Source organism: Nipponia nippon, unplaced genomic scaffold (assembly GCF_047370975.1).
Source record: "Nipponia nippon isolate SJK-2023a ecotype South Korea unplaced genomic scaffold, ASM4737097v1 scaffold_9, whole genome shotgun sequence".
Lineage (NCBI taxonomy): Eukaryota > Metazoa > Chordata > Aves > Pelecaniformes > Threskiornithidae > Nipponia > Nipponia nippon.
Genome location: NW_028262413.1, coordinates 15,370,133 through 15,390,713, shown reverse-complemented (window position 1 = coordinate 15,390,713; position 20,581 = coordinate 15,370,133). Strand labels below are relative to the sequence as shown.

At 41.9% G+C, this 20,581-nt stretch overlaps 1 protein-coding gene across 7 annotated transcripts in view; it reads left to right on the top strand.

Annotated features, from left to right (window-relative positions):
* The window catches only part of RAD18 (RAD18 E3 ubiquitin protein ligase), a 63,674-nt gene extending 44,275 nt beyond the window's left edge, over nt 1–19,399 (top strand). Inside the window, exons 12-14 of one of the 7 annotated variants that reach the window (XM_087744657.1) lie at nt 3,675–3,737; nt 5,017–5,074; nt 18,110–19,399. In XM_087744657.1, the coding sequence (XP_087600783.1) occupies nt 3,675–3,737; nt 5,017–5,041 (88 nt within the window). In that variant the 3' untranslated portion in view covers nt 5,042–5,074; nt 18,110–19,399. Of the gene's footprint in view, nt 1–3,674; nt 3,738–4,753; nt 4,864–5,016; nt 5,075–14,816; nt 15,207–18,106 lie in introns of those variants that run through there. The other 6 variants (XM_087744656.1, XM_087744655.1, XM_087744654.1 and 3 more) reach the window with 6 other exon arrangements.
* The last annotated feature ends 1,182 nt before the right edge of the window (nt 19,400–20,581 follow it).

Sequence of the window (20,581 nt, the reverse complement as noted above, 5' to 3'; positions counted from 1 at the left end):
CATGATATCCTGTTGGTGGCTCTGTAGTTACGGCCACAGTAACATCTGGTGAATCTCACTTCAGAGGGGAGAACAGGCAACAGGAGGAGACAAAATGGTAATGGATACAAAAAATCCTGCCACCTTATAAAAGCTGCATGCCATTTATTAATTTATTTAAGAAGAGCTAAAAAAAAAAGTATGCTTGCATGTGATTCCCAGTCTCCCAGTGTGTCCTAGGAGCTGGCGTTTTCTAATGTGTTACACTGAGGGTGTGGAGATCTCTGAGGATGAATCCTTGCTCAGTTTAGGGCATGTTCAGATGGTGGAAGCGATGCTCTGTGTCCCTGCTGTGAGGGCAAGCTGGCTGGTGTCTCTGGGAGAGATCCAGGCTGATGAGAGGCACTGGGGTTAAGCCATGGGCACGGAGAACCCGCAGCACGGGCTCTGCTGGCGCAGGGGTCTGGGAGCCACCGAGAGCGTGTGCGTGGCCAGGAGAGCCCAGGATGGCAGTGAAAAACCGTATGGCTGAGCAGGAGCAGCCCAGCAATGTGCTCTTCTGCTGGCTGCCTAAAAGAGATGTTGTACCCAGAGGGCTCTATGTGAATGATCGGGGAGTGCCCAAATCATTCCCAGCGTGCCCTGAGCCTTGTCAGCTGCCCGATGACATTATTTGGGTTGAAATTCCTTCTCCTGTTTGAATTATTATCTTCTCTCTAATGATGCAATGTATTGTGAATATTAAGTGTTTTGGTGAACTTCTGACTCCTGTTCTTGAAAATCTGTCAACCAGGTAACGAGCTAAGATGTTAGACTGCTGTCCTGCACCTGAGATATGGAAGTTGTGTACAAAATGGTTCTTGCTTTTTAATTTGTAACTCTCCAACGGAGACAGTGCAAAGACAGTCTCGTGCTTCTCGGTAAGGAGTGCTGTTTGCCATATATTTGCACAAAGCGATCTTCATTCAGCAAAAATGATACTGAAACAGTAAAAGCAGGCAGCAGGCCGTGGTACGTGCACGGGGAGGCGTGCCGGGGCTCCCTGCGGCTGAAATGGGCAGCAAGCAGCTTTCAGCTCCCTTCGTCCCAGGGGCTGCAAACGTGGCTCTGCCTTCGTAAAGTGCCCAGTAAAACCACTACATGGGTCTTCTGTACAAAGACAGCCTCTCTAGTATGAGACATGTTGTTTGTTAAAAGTGTTTTTTTTTGGCAGAAATACCATTTGTATACTTCAGAAATTGTCTGTCTTATCAGGACTCTGTTTTGCCATGCTGGAGTCTGTCCTGTGAGAATGACTATTTCTGGTCTGTTTTCCTTAATATGTGTTTTGAACAAACATATAATATGATACTGATATCTGTGTATAAAGTTATGACTTTGAGGATCTATTTTTACAATTCATGTCTGCTGTCTTTAACAAACAGGGATGTAATTTTGTTATAAAACCTTTAAAGTAAATCCAAGAGAACTGGTATCCAACTGCTGTCCCATGGTTTACACTAAAATCTCCCAACTGTTTGTGTAACATAGTTTGTTATGTAATTTCTGCAATAACCTACAGACTGTTTGAGCTGCCAGGCAACTTTTTGAAAGACAGTTTCCAGAAAACAACATTTTCCAACTTGTTAGTTGATTTCTGCAAGCCCGCAATTTGGCATATACTTGAGAACTCGGCAATAGTTTATATCACTGAGCCTGAACGTGCAATAAAAGTTATTTATCAATAATTGACCAGAGTATTGTGTTCACTTAATTCAGATTTTATTGAAATTTGACAAAATTTTCTCACTATTTAAAATACAGGCTGAAATAATCTGTGTAGTTGTTTGGGTTTTTTTAACTTTGAGTATGTGAAGAGGTCTGGCTGACATCACTGAGCTCATACCTGTAGTTAACTAAATACGTGTGTATGTATGTACATGTGTGGATATATCTACGCACGCATGGATTCTTCCAGTGTTGATGCAATAGTGATAGCTGAATTCAATAGCAACCTAATTTAAGTAGTCTCTGTGACTACTGTAAAATACATACGAATGTAGCAAGCAAAATTCTGCTCCATCATCGTTGAGGGTGTTGTCGTTGAGGGCACAGCTGATAAGCAGCTGTGTCACGTTAGTGCCTTGAGGAGATCTGTTAGACAGATTCCTTTAGGAGCTGATGTGAACCCCTAATTTCCACAATGGGACCCGTTCTTCAGCTTTGCAGATGGGTGTTTAGCCCCTAGTCCAGTGAGCATTGTATAACTCTTCACTACTAGCAAAGTTTTAAAAATACATTTAAATTTTATATAGGCCTAAGCGTTTAAAAGAAACAAAATAACCATAAAGACTTTATGCATTTATGTGCTTGCTCTTACAAAAGCAGTCTGGGATGACATTTTGGGCTCTTATTACTGCAACAGCTTGAAGGCTTGCTGAGCATGGACAGGAGTTGCTTGAGTCTGTTGTTAGCCAGGTTGGTAGCTTATTGTCATAAAACTCATCATGCAAAGTGTTCTTACTTGGTTTTTTTTTTATTTTTATTTATTTATTTATTTATTTATTTTGAGTTACCATCTTAAATCCTTTACATTGAAGCTTCTCACCTGTCCAGCACTGGTACTGAGTTTGACCTGTTGTGTTCTGTATTTTAAGTATATGAGCACTGACTTAGAAAAGAAATATTGTCCTTGTCGTGTTAGAATGTAAAATTACGTGTGAAGATGAAAAACTGAATAATCCCTTCAAGTAGGTTTTTAAAAAAAATTGTGAAGTGTTGAGCTTGATTCAATCCTCGTTCACCTCAATTTGCAGTATCCAAGGCACTGAGATGCTTTTTTCCTTTGTCTAAGAAAAACATCCATTAAAGTTTTGAATTAATTCTTTTAATTAAGAAATAAATAGCTTTATGAAATACATCTTTCAACGGTCAGTTGTATTTTTTTCAGAATATGTGATCAAACCACAGAGCAAAAATATTTTACTTTGGGGCAGATAGCAGCTGGAGATTGTTATGACCTTGTGTAGCGTATGCTTTTGTCTCTTTTCTGGATTGTGCCTTTTCCTCGGAAGGTAGGTTTGACAAGGAAAACTTGCTTCAAGCAGTTCAAAATGAGCCACCTCTGTTCGTGTGATGAGTTACTGTGGTGGCTGGCAAAGCACATTTCACTTGGCTTTCGTCTGGATGTGCTGACAGTCTTGGCAGTTGGGATTTTTGTCACTAACAATTTCAATGTTAAGGTTTTTTTCTTTGATGTTGATTCTTTTTTTTTTTTTTTTTGTTATGGTTAAAATGTAAGATTACACCTAAGCCTCAAGTTTTGAGATTGAAAGCACCTTTACTCCTTGAAATGTTGTACTTCACCGACAGAATTATCTTGCAAATCCTCTCAAGAGAAATTGTCTGGTGCCTGTGAATATAAAGCTATTGTGGTTACCGATAGGCAGACATGAACAGAGAGAATTGTCTTGTATGTTAAATAATGAAAATGAGACCCACTAACGACTCTGAAAATTCTGTGATGCAGAGCTGGAACTTTCTGGACTGTGCTGTTAGTTGAAATTACTTCTTTTCAATTGAAATTACTTTTCGTTGCCAGTGCTGTGTGGAGGGGTCTCTCTCATCTACGGATTCTATTGCCTTTGACAAGTAGAGCCCTGCTTTGCTGTAGGTGTTGCTAAAATAATTTATATCTGTTTTATTTTCCCATTCAGCTCCAGTTCAGACATTCTGAGAGATCTGCAAGGGTCTGAGACATGTTCAGCATCCTCTAACAGGTAAGTAGAATATGCGGGTGGAAAAGTCCTTGTGGCTGATTTAGGTCAGTAGTTTCCAGTTTGTGGAATCCTACGTGTTTTCTGCAGGAGAGGCAAATGTCTCTAAAAAGTCAGGTTCTTGGTGAATCTCCACAGTTGTGGGAGATACAATTTGGTCGGTGTTTTTGGATCCTTGGAAAATAATACCTGGGTGCTCCAAGGATTTGCAGGTGACTAGTTGAAAATCATTGTTCTAAGGTATATTTGATTATGAGTATATATTTTTAAAAGGGAAAAAAAAAAACCAAACGGTGGGAACTGATTTTTATGGGAAATTAAGATTCTGATTTTCTGTTGTATTTAAAATTACATCATTGTCAGTTTCGCATCTCTGTCAAGTTGAACACGCTGGAATTGCAGCATCTGTTTCAATTTACTTCTGTTCGAAGAGAGAAGAGCACTTTCTTGTTTTTAAAATCTTAACATCTTATTTCTTAAAACCAAAAATCTCCCTCTATTATATAGTGATAATATTTAAAATTTGGGCTTAGCTGTGCAAAGTGTTGTACAAAGAAATACTAAGAAACCATCCAAGGATTCCTGAGGTAACCCAACGAAATACATGAAGATGGAGAGGAAATACAGAGATATATGGGGGCGTTGAAGGTGTGCAGTTATAGTGAAATTTGGAATAGCATAGTGTTAGATCAGATGAAAAGCTTTGTAGTTATTATAGAAATAAACAGGAATGAAGATGGTCGGAGTCTGCAAAAGTAGTACAGTTTACCCTTGCAGTTGAAATTGGCTTGATCTGGGATCTCTCTTCAAATATCACATCCACTTTGGTAGCTGATCTTAGGGGCGTGATGAGAACCGTATTGCATTTAGTTCTCTTAGTCTGCTTTTTAAAGAGTATTTATGACACAGTTTTGTCTATTATCCATTACATACATATGTGGCCAATAGATCGTGGCAGCTCTTAAAATTCATGATTAGTGACAGAAATAACATTTGAAACTCTTAAAATGTGTGTTTAGATAATCTAATGGATTTTAAGGAGCTTTAACGGAAGCACTGATAAGACCTTGATTACAGTGGCGTCAGAGGTCAATGAGGAGTGCACCACTGGAAAAACACAAAGTAATCATAAAGCCTTTAATGTAAAGGGAAGCATCACTTTGGGAAGGTGAGTGGTGTTTACTGGAAGGACGCTCAGAAGCACACTTTATTTTGTAGTACCTGCAAGTGACTCATTGAGACGGGCAGTAAAGTAAAAACTACTTGGTTGTACATATTGCAGATGCTGGTCTCTGGTCCCCTGGTGACGGTCTTCTGGTGCTGCTGCCGTGTATCAAAGAGTAAGCAGCCACAGCTATCTTTCATAGATGTGTTTAGATCTGCTATGAGATTTATGCATGACCCTGATAAACAGGGATCATCTAAAGTCCCTGGTAACCACCTCATTACGTAATTACCGATTACCTGTGAAGTATTATATCTCAGCTGGCTATTTCTTAGTGAATTGGATCGCTAGGAATTGGGCTTCTGAATAAAAGCCAATCCATAAGGTTTTGTGGTTCTGAATTGTGATCAAAACAGGAAAGGTGGAACTGTGGGTACCGGAGCTGAATGGCTTACGAGAAAGGGAGCCAGCCAGCAGCCTGCAGCTCCCTACGTTGTCTTGATTAGATGCTTGAGGTGTGAAAATGCACAGCAAGAGGTGGAGAAAGTGGGTGTCTGTGCCTTTAAGTGCATCTTATTCTCTGTTTGGAGAGGAGTGAAAGATGTGAGTGAAGAAGCCAAGACAACTGAATCATAGAATTGTCTAGGTTGGAAAAGACCTTTAAGATCATCAAGTCCAACCGTTAACCTAGCGCTGCCAAGTCCACCACTAAACCATGTCCCTAAGCACCACATCTACACATCTTTTCAATACCTCCAGGGATGGAGACTCAACCACTTCCCTGGGCAGCCTGTTCCAATGCTTGACCACCCTTTTGGTGAAGAAGTTTTTCCTGATGTCTAACCTAAACCTCCCCTGGCGCAGCCTGAGGCCGTTTCCTCTCATCCTATCACTCGTTACTAGGGAGAAGAGACCGACCCCCACCTTGCTACAACCTCCTTTCAGGTAGTTGTAGAGAGTGATAAGGTCTCCCCTCAGCCTCCTTTACTCCAGGCTAAACAACCCCAGGTCCCTCAACCGCTCCTCATAAGACCTGCGCCCTAGACCCTTCACCAGCCTCCTCGCCCTTCTTTGGACACGCTCCAGCACCTCAATGTCCTTCTTGTAGTGAGGGGCCCAAAACTGAACACAGTACTCAAGGTGCAGCCTCACCAGTGCCGAGTAGATGGGGATGATCACCTCCTTGGTCCTGCTGGCCACTGAGAGCTGCCCCTGCCAGCTGCATGAGAGGAGTTCTCATGTATGTGCATCTCTGTCCTTGGCAGTATGTACATGATGCTGCTGCTGCTGCTACCACAGTTGCCTCTGACTTACTTGGTGGGAAACCAGGGTAGGGAGGGATGCTAGTTGGACAGAAGTGAGGAGATGAGGATGAGGACATAAGAAGTTAGAAGAAATTTCTTGATTTCCTCTTGGTTGCAGTTGGGAACTTACTGAATTTATGGAGCTTGGTAATGTCCATTCTTACCAGTTGCTGCAAATGCTTCTGAGCTCATTCTTATCCTTGTAGTCTACTAACACTTTGAGGGTACGTCTAGATTGCAGGACAGGTGCTTTTTGCCATGTTTCCTGTGGTCCTGGTTCCTTGCTCCTTGTGACTGTGCTGGCTCCTGCTAAGGAGGATCATGCTGCAGCTCCTTGCTACCCTGGCCAGGGCTGGCTGCCGCTGGGACATGCTCCAGGAGTGAGCAGCGTGGCTCCTTCCACGGGCCTGGCAGACATTTGCCTGGCAGGGAATGGATAGCATTGCTGTTCCTGGCTATCCAATAGAATATTTTTCATTTTTTTAATAAATGCTTTACCTTTATTGTACTTCTGTACCTGCCCTGAGTTAGGATATTAATTGTGTATATTTTTCTAAAATTGTAATTCAATCTGTGCTGTTTGTCTGCTTGACTCCCTGTTTGAATGGGAAAAATCCACCTGGTCAGGTCTCAAGTCATTTTGTTAAAATCAGTTTGGGACAAAATACCACATCAGTATTATAGAATTAATACACCTGCTTCATTTTTGGAGGAGATTAGATTTAGGAAGAACAATGGTCGGCTCAAACTGTAACAGAAACTACAGGTGCTTCCTTTGTCAGGACTGGAGTGTTTACCCGAGAGGGCTGGAAAGCCTGGGTGTAGAGGAGAAGGCTTTCAGGAGAAGGTCTGTTGGAGGAATTGACCTGTGCTTGTGCTTGCAGGTGGGGCTCAAGGACATATATTTCTGGTTATGTGGAAGAATGGCATGTGGCGTACGCTGCCAGAAGCAGTTTTGTTGGCTACCCTTAGGAGAAGGAACTTGGCATGGAAAACTTGTCTGTCCTGCAGTGGTCCACTGCGTGGAGAGGCAGTTCAGGAGGCTGGCAGCAGAGCACCATGCGAATGTCTCTGTTCCCATGGCTGACATAGCAAGCATCCCGCTTTATCCATGACAAACCTAAAAACGTCTGGTTGGAACTGCTTCCAGTTTTTCAAACGGTACCTGTTAAAATCACTTCACCTGATGAGAGTGAACATGTAAGGGTGTCTGATGCTGGTTGGTGTGATGAGCTTGTGTACTTTTGCTTTTAAAGCCAGAGACCTTTACCAGGATGCAAACATTGGCCTAAAAATGTTCCCAATCAGTTCAGCTTTTGAGTACGTAAAGTGACTGCTCTGGCGTGGTGGTGGAGGATGGGGCTGGAAATCGTACCCTGTGGATGTTGCGGTGCTCCATGCCGTCAGGGCTCTGCTTATTTGTGCGAGGGCTCAGGAGCAGGCCAAGAGATAACGGCTATGGAATGAATTGTTCTGCAACAGTGCCAGCATGAAGAATGGTAACAAGAGGTATATATTTTTAAAACAAACTTGCACTTAATGATAGAACTGTAATTAATTACCATGGGGAACTGTGTACTTCCTTGGTATTTTCTATAAGAATTCATTGGAGCCTCTTTTGTTGAGGGGAAAACTTAGGTTTTGATGATTCTGTGCTTGCTGTAGGAGGATATTTAACATACTTCTGATGATATTTTAATTGTGCATGTAATGCCTGGAGTACGTGGCTTCTATTTATTACATCTAGCTTTAATTTTGTAGGTAGTAGCTAGTCTACCATACATGTTAAAAACACCCAGTTTAAAAGTATTTTTGAGAAATTTTGTAAAAGTGAATGGCAAGGCTAACAGTCTTTACCTTCGCAGTTGTATTTTCTATTCAGTCATATTTTCTATATCTTTGGAGACTGCTATCTCCAAACTTGCAGATGGTAGACTATAGTTTCTTTATTAGCACTCAGTGACTTGCAATTAATTTTGGTGATGGTACAATCAAATTAATGTCTATTCTTTTTTTGTACTCCCTGAACTCCATTCCAGAGGTGCCAATTGGCAGAATTCTTTTCTGCAGTACAGGAGACAATATGCTGTGGCTTAAGGGTCTGGCATTTGTGACTTCTTGCATGAGTTGGAAAAACATGTTCCTTAGTGGAAGAAGAAATAGGAATGTCAATAATGAAAACAGTACTAGAGTTTGTTAATGGAGTGTTTCTACCTGGCAGTAATGGATGTTAACAGTAGCTATGATATGTATCCGTAGCAAAATCATTTGTTCCTTGGGTAATTTCCTTCACCCAGGAAACTTCTCAGTCATTTGGCGGGTTTAAGCTGAGTGGTAGTAAAGTTTGGCCAGGTTGGTAAGTGCAGAAGAATGTTAAGTAAAGCAGATCTGCAACTTTTGTTAAAGGTGTTCTGTTCATTGCAGAAGTGTATCCTGCAGGATGCTGAGTGGCACGGTAGGTCCAACGAGGGCTTTGCTTTGGCAGACTTACCATGGGAAGGCACAGGCCAGCACACCAAAGAACAGACAGATGGTGTATTTCATAACCAGCCCAGATTTTTTAAAAGTTGAGTTATGCCTGAAAGATATCATCTCTCTTACTTTATTTTTTTAAGAGTTAATAATCAGATATTTGCAAAACAAGAGAACCAAGTGATATAGAAGCTCCAGTTTTTGGATTTGTGTTTTAATATACTTTTGAACATAAGGTAATTACCATTGTGCTGTGGAAAAACGTAGGCATCAAAGCTAGAAATGGGCAGAATATAAAACAATAAAGCTAGTCTTAAACTAAATGAGATTTCTGCTTCATTCTGTGTACCAAGTAATTTGTTCTTGCAAGTGTAGTTGTATTTTGCAGATTCTCAAAAACAAACAAACAAACAAAAACAAAAATGGGAGGGAAGGTGCAACTGCTGATTGATGCTCTTTGTAAAGTGACACATTAGCAAAATGGGTAATTTGAATGTTGTTTATCTTTGCCATATGTTATGTTATAGTTTAGCCTTCCAGATGCTTAAACTATTGGCTTTGCGTTATGTTGCTGTCTTGCTCTGGAGTGTATTAAACGTTTGCCAGTGGGTGAGTATCGGAAGTAAGGTTTTTCCATGTAGAACAAAAGCCTGTAGCTAATGGCCAACTTGAATTCCTGTGCTAGATATGCCTTTCCATTAGCTCTTCGAAGTTTCTTGCTGAAGCTTGAAAGGTGTCGTCCTGGTCTGTGTGTAGCCTAGGCTCAAGGGCACATTTGGTACTGATGAGAATACTTTTAAATAGTCCATATTCAGACTTCTACGTCTTTTAATACCTGGAAATCCCAAATGACATTATTTGATATTAGGGCATGAGGACTGAACATTTCAAAGCGTTACTGTGTGCTGCCCTACAGAATCTCCCCTTTGAGGTGAGTACGTACTTACCCTGTTGGTGACAGGTCTAGTTAGAAACTCACTGAGCCTCTCTGCAGAGCAAGACCAAGGAAAAGAGTCTTCGTTTAGATACAGGTGTGATCGGGGAGAATACGTTTCTTTATACTTTCTTAGTATTTTAGGTGCAAATCCTTATTATTGCTCTTACTTTCACATACTAAAAGACAAGCCAATATTGCTCCAGAGTATGATCCTTAAAAGCAGGATCGTTTTGTTAACTGAAATGGAGAAAATTATTTGTCTTTATGTAAATGACTCATTTTTGTCAAATGTGATTTTAAGTCCTTCTAAAAAATATGTTCTATTTTATGCTTTTCCACAGTTTGGATTTGGGGTTTCTTGTGTCTCTGGAAGGGTGAAATTCAAGTTAAAGCTTCAGTGGAAGAAATATGAACAGCCTGCTCTTTGCTCAGCAGTGAAAGCACAGCTCAATAATTTTAATTTACTTCATTCAGGGAGTTCCTGGGAGTGGGAAAGATGATCACTGCTTTTTAGCTCTGCTCCTTACTCCCCAGCGGGAGCGGTGAGCTGGCATCCTCTGCAGCGTGTCCAGATGATGTGCGGATGCCAGGCAAGTGGTAGGGCACTTGCAGTGGGAAGGCTCAGTTCAGTATTCCCGCCTGTAACCAGGATGGTCTCAGCGGTGCTGTGTTGGGGCGAAATGAGCAGGACTGGATCCTTTCACTGCCCATTTCGTGACCGTTTTCTTTTTAGCGTTTGCCAGTATTCTTAGCAGGAGAGTTACAGGTTTTGTACAATTTCAGACTGAAGACCTCTGAAAGAGAATTAGACTGTGTAAAACAAGCTCAAAACTCGTGCTGACCCTTTATTTTCCTTGAGCAGATGAAAAAATGGCAAAAGTGAGATGGAATGGTTGGGTCTCAATTGAAATCTATGGCTTTGGTTTCCAAGAGCAGCCTTCTTGTCTGTTCAGGTGTTAAGCTGAAGTTGGCCTGACCGTAACAGGTTCTGTAGGTGTAGTTATGTCTTAGCAGACAGTGAGAGACTCGTGTGAACGGATCAAGTCCTAAGCTAAGTTAATGGTTGGACATGATGATCTTAAAGGTCTTTTCCAACCTAAATGATTCTATGGTTCTATGATATTGTGCCTTTTTCAGTGGGAACGGTGATTTGTTGAGTTCACTTCATTCCTAAGGTGAGGTAGGGTGCTAGAAATGTCATTGCAACATATCTGTACCTGACTTGACCTGGCATGGGGATAAACGACTGTGTAGTATGTAGTCACAATCTTCTCGTCCCTAGACAACAAACCTCGTTATTACAAAATGCACCATAAGATATGGGAAGGGATCTGACTTATCAAAGTACTACCATTTGCACATTTCTGTAAGAGGTCAAGTACATTTGCTTTGCATTTTTAATATTGGTGGCACTATGCCATGCGACCAGTGGCTCAAAGTCTAAGAGTACAAAAATGTTCTTACCCTAATTAAAATGAACATAAACCAAAGTTGAACCTATTTTAATAGCCCTGAAGTAATCAGTCTTATGTCCTTGCTGCCCAAGGAGACGTGTGTGGAGAGGCCGTGGGGCTCCCAGAAGCTTCCTGGCTCGCAGGGCGCTTTGCAGTGTGGCTCTGCGGCTGGTGCCTTCCCGTTACACCCGAGCATCCCGGTCGGGTTGGGGCGCTCGCTGTGTGGTACCAGAGTCTCCGCAGCAGGGACCGAGTACCACGGGGTGCCTTCCTCTGCTTGTAGATGCTCAGACCTACTGAAAGGCATAGCAATGCTGTGCAGAGTTTGGAAGACTTCTGGACACTGCCTTAATTCTTAAAAAGAAAGCTCTCGGATATGGAAAGTGTATCAAAGATCAGAACACATTCATTATTGTCATAATTCAGTGTGTCTTTTCAGCCATGCAGGGGAGAAATGTTTTTTTCCACATGCTTTTAAAATATTCCACTGTAAGACAGTTTGGAGTTAAATGCTCCTTTGCTCTTCTGTAGTTAGTTACTAAAATAGTTGACTTCCTTTTTCTTTGGGTGAAGAACATACCTAACTCAATCAAAATCACCTTTAACTCTTAGCTTTCTGGAGACTATTTAAGCAGCAGTCCCTTTACATTAGCAAGATACTGTGTATTAACCAGCTTCACTTTAGGGAAGACACTTGATCTGTGACAGTTGACTGGCTGCTTTCAGAAGAATGCATTTACTTCAGCCCTGTCTGGCTCCACAAACTAAGTCCTTTAGCCATTTCAACCAAGTCTTTTTTTCTGTGGTCTCTACCGCCCATTCCTTGAGTTGAATAGGTATACCCAAATCATTGCCTGTTTTTCCCCATGAACCACAATTTTCATTAGTCTGTGCTGTTGGCAACTTAATTTTTATTGGCAGATAAGTGGGTTTAAATTCAGAGTAAAGTTTTAATCCTTCAAATATAAATTAAGTTCCTGATCCTGAGCAAGCATCTTTGTGCAGGGTAGTGTTAATAGGTGAGGCATAAAAATTTGAATGACATGCGACCTGCTTCTGGAAACAGCTATATATATCTGAATAGCTCTGTTGACTTTGGTGTGTTGCTGACATATAGGATTATACAAATGCCTAAGACTTTGCAGGTTCATGGCTTGGTGAGCATTTAGTATTACACTGACATGGACCCTGCATTCAGAAATTGCCTTATTAAACAAAACCTCCAGGCAACAATTGTTTGTTTAACCCATTTTTGTGTCTGCAGATGACAGTATCGGTCTGCTTACTGATGTTTTGGGGAGAAATGCAAATCTCTGAATCATATTTTTGTGACTGTGATTGCATATTTTGTAATCAAAAGAGGGTTTTTTAGGTTTCGTTTTTTCTCTTGTTCCCTTTACAGTTCAGGAGAGGGAGTCAAGTCACAGGGTTCAAAAAATTGCTGCTCCCTAGGAAGGGCCCTCTGCTCCAGATGAAGCAGTGGAGGCGGCTGCCTGCCAAAGAAGGGAGCTGTGGCAACGAAATGAGTACGTCTGCGGTGGGCAACCATCATTCTCCACTTCTAAAGAAAGCTAGAGAAAACTAACTGGAGATTGATTTTAGAAGACAAAGAATTAATTTTCTATGTCATTTTAGGGCCTATATTATACTTTCTAGAATAGTTGGGATTGGCAATACTACTTGTTTTTTTCCCAGACTTTCAGGATATGTGCGTTCTTGTCAAAAGGTGTTAGCTGACATCTGGCATGGTTAAGTTCAGGTCAAGACAAACCCACAGAGGTGTCAGATGAATAAGAAAATATTTTTCTCTCTAAAGTTTTGCAGGTGCAGTCACTTGTATTCCTTGTAACTATAGTAAAAATACTATCAGATGGAGTTTGGGAACTCGAATGGGCTTTACTAAAGTACTAGGCTGCCCGTCATTTGTCCGGTGTCTTCATAAATCCTGTGCGTGCAATGGTGGGAAAGGGGCTGCTGGGTCTTTATTTCATGAGCTGATGTAGATGGCCAGAGGTGAGGAGTCCACAGTCTCCTAGTGTTAATTTGCTTAACCATTGCCATCATTAAAAGGGTGGTTATTTCTTTGCTGAAAAGTGAGTGACACGTACAAGTCTGATAAGGAGAGAAGTGGAAGTTTTACACTTTGGAAGACTATTAGCATTTCTCCTTGATCTCCTCTTTTCCAGAGGAAACAAAACCAGTTCCTGTAACCTTCCCTTATAAGTCATGTTCCCTACACCTCTAATCCCTCCGGTTGTTTTTCTTTTCTAGCCTCCTTTGGAGGAGAAGGGAATGATGGGGGGGGGGGGGGGGGAAACAATGTGCCATGTACACACTGTTCTGGTGTTCCAGCTGAGGCCTTGCTATAGCTGACCCTCCTGGGGGGGCATTCTATGAAAACCAAATGTTTTGGCCTGGTTTGTGCCCCTCTGTGTCCCATCACCCCCACCCACCTGCTATATTTCCCCTTTTCAGCCTTTTGAATATCTTGCATCCTCCACAAGTTCCCCATAATACAGTAGAGCCTCATTAACCAGCATCTTTTTGGACATTATTACCTTTCTCTCTAGTGAAATGTCACACCTCTTCAGTGGAGTGATCCCCGTGCAGGCATGCGTTTTCTCAGATACGTTACTGGTTGGTTTTTATGCAAAGACTATATTGGCATTTGAGGCACAAGCTGGTTTTAGACTCCTCTGAAGTCACCAGTGCTGGTACTGGGCGCAGATTCTGTCTCTTTGGCCGACTTAAAATGTTACTTACCAAGAATTAGTTATTTTTTTTATTTCTGCAGGGCTCGATAACTGTGATAACTGTAACGAAATACAAACCAACAGTGGCACTGAGCTGTCCCGATGGTATCTGCCTAGAGTGGTGCGACACTGGGCTATTTGAGCAGGTCGCAGGGGTGGTGCAGCTGTGTTGCTGTTTGTACCTCGCAGCCTTCTCGGGCTCCAGTATTACACAAGCATCTTATTTAAGCTCTCTCTAAACTTACATAAGCAGCTATAAATCATGAACAGTCCCAGTTAAGACAAAGGGCATAGTATTTGCAGGGTGGGTCTTTAGATTGATTTTAATCAGTTATTTCTTGGAATAGATTTCTGTGACCAATATCTTCTCTGGCTTAGTGGTAGTTACAAAGCTTTAGACTACTAAAAGTTGTAATTAACTTCTGCATTTTTTCAGTTTCCTTTTTTTTTTTTTTTAATTTTTTTATTTGCATGGAAATTAATTGATTAATTCCTCATTTAATTCAATGTTAATTTTTTTCTAAAGTTTGCATCCTATCTTAAATTCAGCAAAACAAAACTAGAAAATGTGAGATACTTCATTATAAAACAAAATCTGGATATAATAAAGGGACAGTAGAAGGTGATATCTGTAAGGCCATCTATAAAGTGGATTAAATACTTGTAAATAGAGGCAGGATTGTAAAAGTATTTATGGAAGTAAAAATAAAAATCAGTTGTCCTCAAGCACTTTAAACTGAAATAAATATAATTATTTTGTCAGCGAGATATTTGGTATGAGAGGAAAGCTGCTACAGAGAGTTTACTTTGCCATTATAAGCTACAAGGACATTTGGAAATACTTTGGGATAATATTCTCTGGATTTAAATAGGTGATCAAGCTTAGGTTTTTATTTACTGGAAGAAGGAGATTACAGATCTAAGACAGAGAACGGTGCTGTGCCAAAGCAAACGTAAAACAGTACAGACGAATGCAACTTTGATTTTCATTCTGCAGCTTCAGAACGTGCCGTACAAACCCGTCAGCGTTTAGGATACTTGGCTGCAAGTGCCTGGGCTGTCGTCCGCCTCTGCCGCACGCGCCAGCACCATCGTTGCCTGGCATCCCTGCCAGTGCTCCCTGTGGCCTGTCTCCTTCCTCGTTACACCCGGCAGTGAAGAGATCATTATATTACTGACTGCTTATCATGACATAGCTGTCGGAGTTCTGCAGACCATCATTTAGTATGCTTTTCTGTGGCATAATGGAGTCCTTGTGAAGGTGGTACTGCACGGTGCCATGGGAGGCAGCACAGCAGGGTTAGAGTCATCGTGGAACCTGTGCTCTGGAGCACACACAGCTTCCCTGTGAAGAAAATGCAAAACAATACCGAGAGGCTTGAAGGGTAATAGAATCATAGAATCGTTAAGGTTGGAAAAGACCCTTAAGATCATCGAGTCCAACCGTTAACCTATCACTGCCAAGTCCACCACTAAACCATGTCCTTGAGCACCACGTCTACCCTGCTTTTAAATACCTCCAGGGATGGAGACTCAATCACTTCCCTGGGCAGCCTGTTCCAGTGCCTGACTAGCCTTTTGGTGAAGAAGTTTTTCCTAATATCCAACCTAAACTTTCCCTGGCGCAGCTTGAGGCCGTTTCCTCTCGTCCTATCGCTTGTTACTTGGGAGAAGTGAATAGCAAATTAGATGAGGCCCTAAACATTCTTTCTCTATATTAATTATATAATCATATTTGAAATAATTTACTGAATCTCAAGAATTACTATTAATTAATAATTAAATTAAGTAATAATTAATTAATTGTTTTCTGTCAACCTATAGACAAGATATTTCAAGCTAGAGCTCAACAATTCATTAGTAAGTAAGCAGTGCAATTCTTCCCAAACAGTGCCAGTATGCCAATTCTACCTGACAAGATGATCTCAAATAAATAAATGAAAATTGATAAGAAATCCCCTTTTTTCACAGCCCTGTCTGTGTATGTAGTTTCTGCTCTTTATAGCCAAATAATGTCTCTAGGCAAGTGCAGCAATTAATTTTAGGCAAAGAAACATTAAGTGTTTAATGTATTTTTAGCTTTATTTAATGCAGTTAGTTTTTGGAGAAAAACCCTTACGTTGTTTTGTCAGGCTGGTCTCACCGTCGGTAAGTGCTTTGCAGACCATCGGGAGTTAATTTTATTCACCGATTCATGCACCAGCTGCAGCTGCTGGGAGTGATACCTCCGGCAGTGTGGGGCCAGGGAGGTAGTCGTCTTTGTGGGAAACGCCGTGTCAAGGCCACGGCCATTCGGTACCCAGTGGGTGCAGCTGAAAGGCTCCAGCTGGCTTGGAGAACTGTAAGGCTGCTCTGTGCCCATGGGCTAGCAAAGCGCCCTAGGATGGGAAAAGCAAAGGTGATTAAGGTGATTAATAGGCGATACACTGCATCGGACAGGGTGTCCATCCAGCGCAGGATTCTTCATCCATCAGTGGCCAAAGCCATGTGCTCTGGAGAAGGGTTAGTGTATCACTTCCACGTCTTGTCCTGTCCCTAAAGAGTGTGCTGCTCCAGTGTCGTTCATCAGAGGCTCGTAACGACCTAACCACCAAGGTTAATTATCCTTTGCGCTGTCATACGACTGCAGAATTGGAAGGAGATAGGCAAGTTCTCCTTGGCCTAGAACGGAAGATATGGGCCACGTACAAGAGTTGGGTACGATGGATACAAAGAGCAAGAGCTCCCTTGGGTTTACTTGAAAATAGCTACTTTAAGAGCTTAATTCAAAGGAAAAAAGTAATTTGTATCACGGCACTCTTAAAACCTGTGTGCATCCATTTATGAATACTTTCATTAGTTAGCCTGTGTGTTTTAGCTAGTCATGGGACTGCCTTTGGTGGTGAATTACTGTACTGAGAGATTTCGCGAAACTCAGCCTTAGCATTTGCATTGAATTTAAATAATGCAAAATTGTGAACTGTAGCAGAGAAAAAGGTGACACATAGAAAGAGGTTTTGTTATTGTCTAATTTCACTAACTTTTAAAACCTTAGCTGCTTCTAGGTTAAAATGAGTGATCCTCTCCACTGAGTGAATGCAGGGGATAGAAATCAGGGAGCAAAGGGTACAGCTGGGAAGGAAAAGCGTTTGTCTTCGGTCTTCATGCATTGTAGAAATCACACTTGTAAGGTTTGTAGCGTTGAGGATTGGGGAGAGTTGGATAGGGTTATGCATATGCATTGTCTCTTCCTTCTGTGCTCTGCAGGTACGTGTATTTAATCACGCTGCTGTCTCCAGAGGTACAGACTAAATCTGATTGTGCTGGGATTCGTGCTGATCTTCCTGGATGTGATTAACGGTCTCAGAGATGCAGGAGCTCTGCTGCTGTTGTGGTGCTGAACTGAGCTCTGAAATACGAGTTGTTCCTGTTAATCTCTTTTAGCATATATCTTGCAGCAGTCAACAGGGACATGGACTTTGGCATTTGAGAGTTTTCCATTGTTATTTTCAGTTGTGAATTCCCAGTTTAAGCCAAAATGAATAGTCCCTGCAGGATGGATTCATCCTAGCAAATCATAAAAAAAAAAGAGTAAATTTATAAAGAATGTTTTATTAGCAATAGCTATTGATGGATCAGCGATATCTTTCATGTCAACACTGTGGAATTTTAAGCTCTGAGGCTGAATGATGGAAATTAGCTGTTTAATTTAAATATGGCTAGGTCAACTTTTTTTTTTTTTCTTTAAAATTAACGCTATGACTAAAAAGAAAACACTTCTTTGAGTTTCCAGTGGAAAATTCTTTGCCCATAAATGAGAAGAGCATCTGGCAAAGAGCCTGTTTAAAGATGGGAGTCCCACACACTTGCCTTCTTGGGTAACTGTGACCAAAACCACTCGTCCTTTTCCTCAGTGGCTGTGCTGCTGAGGATGGCTCCTTCAAGTCGACCTTTTCTGATATAACATAATCATGGCTTCGTCAGCGCCAGGGGCTCTTCTCCTTTATGGACAAGGAATTTGAAGGGTTGCTGCTGCTCCTTCCTGTTCCGAACTGGTCCCTGGTGATGGGAGGAGAGGCACCGCGACTCCCCTGTCCCTGCATGCTCAGGGTGAGTGGGATGGTCCGTGGGTGCTGTCGTCGTCTTCGAACAAGAAGACAGAGCAGTGTTTCTCTCCATGATCACCAGTAACACATACGTGTATGCGCCCACATACCGCTCATGGTGCTTTAATACAGCCTTCAGTATTTGCCGTGTTTAGAGCATCTTCAAAACCATGTTTTCCTTTTTCTTTTTTTTTTTCTTCAGCAGCAGTTCTCTGGATCTGAGAGTTAGCAAAAGAAAGTCACGTCAGCCCCAAATCCCAGAAAACGATCAACTGCTTCCCAAGAGCAAGCGGAAGAAGAGCTAGCGCTGCAGTGATGTGAAGCTTAAAACCATGCGGAAGGCTTAATGCTGAGAAGTACTTCCTAGTTTTTTCCAGTTTTCAGTGTATCTGGGTACTTAATAAAATGCTGAATTTTCGCATAACCGTCATTCAAACTGCCTTAAAATAACCAGATTGCTGTGCTGATGCTTTTTGTTTAAGCACTGTGGGCCATCTAACTCTGAAATAGGGCATAAACTATCGGAGCCCTGCTGGAGCCCTGAGCTCACTCTTGTGCCGCGCAGCAGCGTCACCGCTGAAGGCCGTGGGTCTGTGCATTGCTGCTGTTCCTGCTCGCATCCCGCAGAAGCTTGTTCTGCGCTCTTGGAAGCAGTTGTGGGACAGCGGTTTGCTTGGGTCGGGCAGATGCTGATGCTCCAGTTACCTGGCTCAGCCGGGGGGAGGCGTGGGGGGCACCGAGGGATGGGGCGGACTGCTGTTCTACAGGAATATGCTGCTTTTTTTTTTTTTTTTCACTATGTCCATGTAAACTTACTCATTAGTATGTGTCATTATTTCAGTTTAAAGTCATTACATTTGAAAGAAATGGGAAGGTTGTTGGACGTTAAGTATTCTAGCTTTAAAATAATTAGCATGAAAAGGTCTTATCTTCCTTAGAAGATGATGGAGTTTTGTAATGAAATAAATCAATGCAATAAAATTAAAGTAAGCCTGAACAACAGGGTAGGTTTTTAAAACTACAGCTTGTAAGCAAAATACATACCATGCAAAATCTTCAAAGATGTTCTTACTGAGTCCTGGAGCTTTGGTCGTAGCCGTTCATCGGGAAGTCTGCAAAGAAGGCACAAAATCTTTTTTTAAGATGGAGGGTCGTGCGTCTTTTGACTTTAGACTATAGCTGTAATTGGGACGGGACATTTTGCTTTCAAAATATTCCTCCTCAAACCATGGTAGCAGGCAGTATTTTTGTTTAGAACAGGCTAAACTATGGTGAATATAAACTGTAGTAAAACCACTGAGGTAAGTAGATGCAGAGGGAAAACAGGAAGCTGATCTTGTTTGTTTGTTACTAAAAGCAAACCTGCTGAAAGAGAGTAATTATTGACTTCTGCTTTTAGGTCTGCCTTTTAATTATAGCAATTAATACAAGACAGATTTAAATTTTGTGCATTTAGCCAGAGAAGAATAAAAATGTTTGCGTGCATAATGGTCAATGTGTCTGAAATTCATGTATATCAGTTTACATCAGCTGTTGAGCATCCCTTAGTGGTTTTTATCGTTATGTTTTAATTAAATTTGAGTTAGGAGCACTTCATTTTCTTTAGTATGGTAATGATATCCACTGTCATACACAGAAAATAGCCTCAAAAAACTCTGTCAACGCTACTAGAACATAAAACATGAGATCTGGCTATAAAGAGGAATGTGACTGTACCTCTAACAGAACTCGAGGCGGTGTTTTGCTCAGCTTACCCCCGTTGTGACTGCGCAGCGCTGGCGCGCTGGAGCTGGGGGGGGAGGCGCAAACCGTCCGTCGCTGGGCAGCAGCAGGTGTCTGAAAGCGCAGAATGGCTGGCTTGGTTTTTAAGCGCAATTGCACATTGAAGCAGGGGGCTGTGAGCCTGGGGGCCCTTGACACGCTGACTCACTGCATGATGACCAACTCGCTAAAGGTCAGCCTGGAAATTGCAGTCCAGGGGCCACGTACCTCCTGAGGTCCTTAACTCTGCTGGATCGGCAGGGAAATTAGGATCCTGCAGTACTTAACTACCTGGGAGCTTTCCTTTTTAATGCAGTGAATGGGCTATAAATGTGTTGTATCGATAGCAGGTACTTCTTCTGTAGCTTTGGAACCAGGTGCCACTTGCAGAGTTAACTTTGTAGTTAATGATAATAACTACTGATGTGAGATAAAAATGTATTTCAATACCCAATAAGGAGAAATAGTCTAATTTATTAAGTAAGTATGGGCTAGAAAGTACTTGGAAAAAAATCAATATAGAAGGTGAATAAAAACATATGAAATGTGAAGTATGCATTCTGTCTGTATTAGCTGTGAAAAGGCTGGTGCAAGCCCTTACGAGCGTTGTCCTGGGTGGCCAGAGGCTGGCAAGAGCTTTTGTGACTGTCCCGAGCAGAGCGAGGTGGGAAGCTGCTGCTGGAGCCGTGGAGGTCCCCGACAGCCGCGGTGCTGTCCCGACTGTCGTGGTGACGTCAGAATATGTCCTCTGACGCTTGGAGAACGCAAGAAAAAGTGCTGCCCTTGAAGCTATACTCCTTAACGTATAAAAAGTCATAAGCTTTGGAAATTACTATTGTCCTTCTGTTCATTCAATCAAATCGTTATTTCTCCAAGCAGAAAGCCAGAGCTTGGTCCCTCTTCGGGGTGCGTTTCG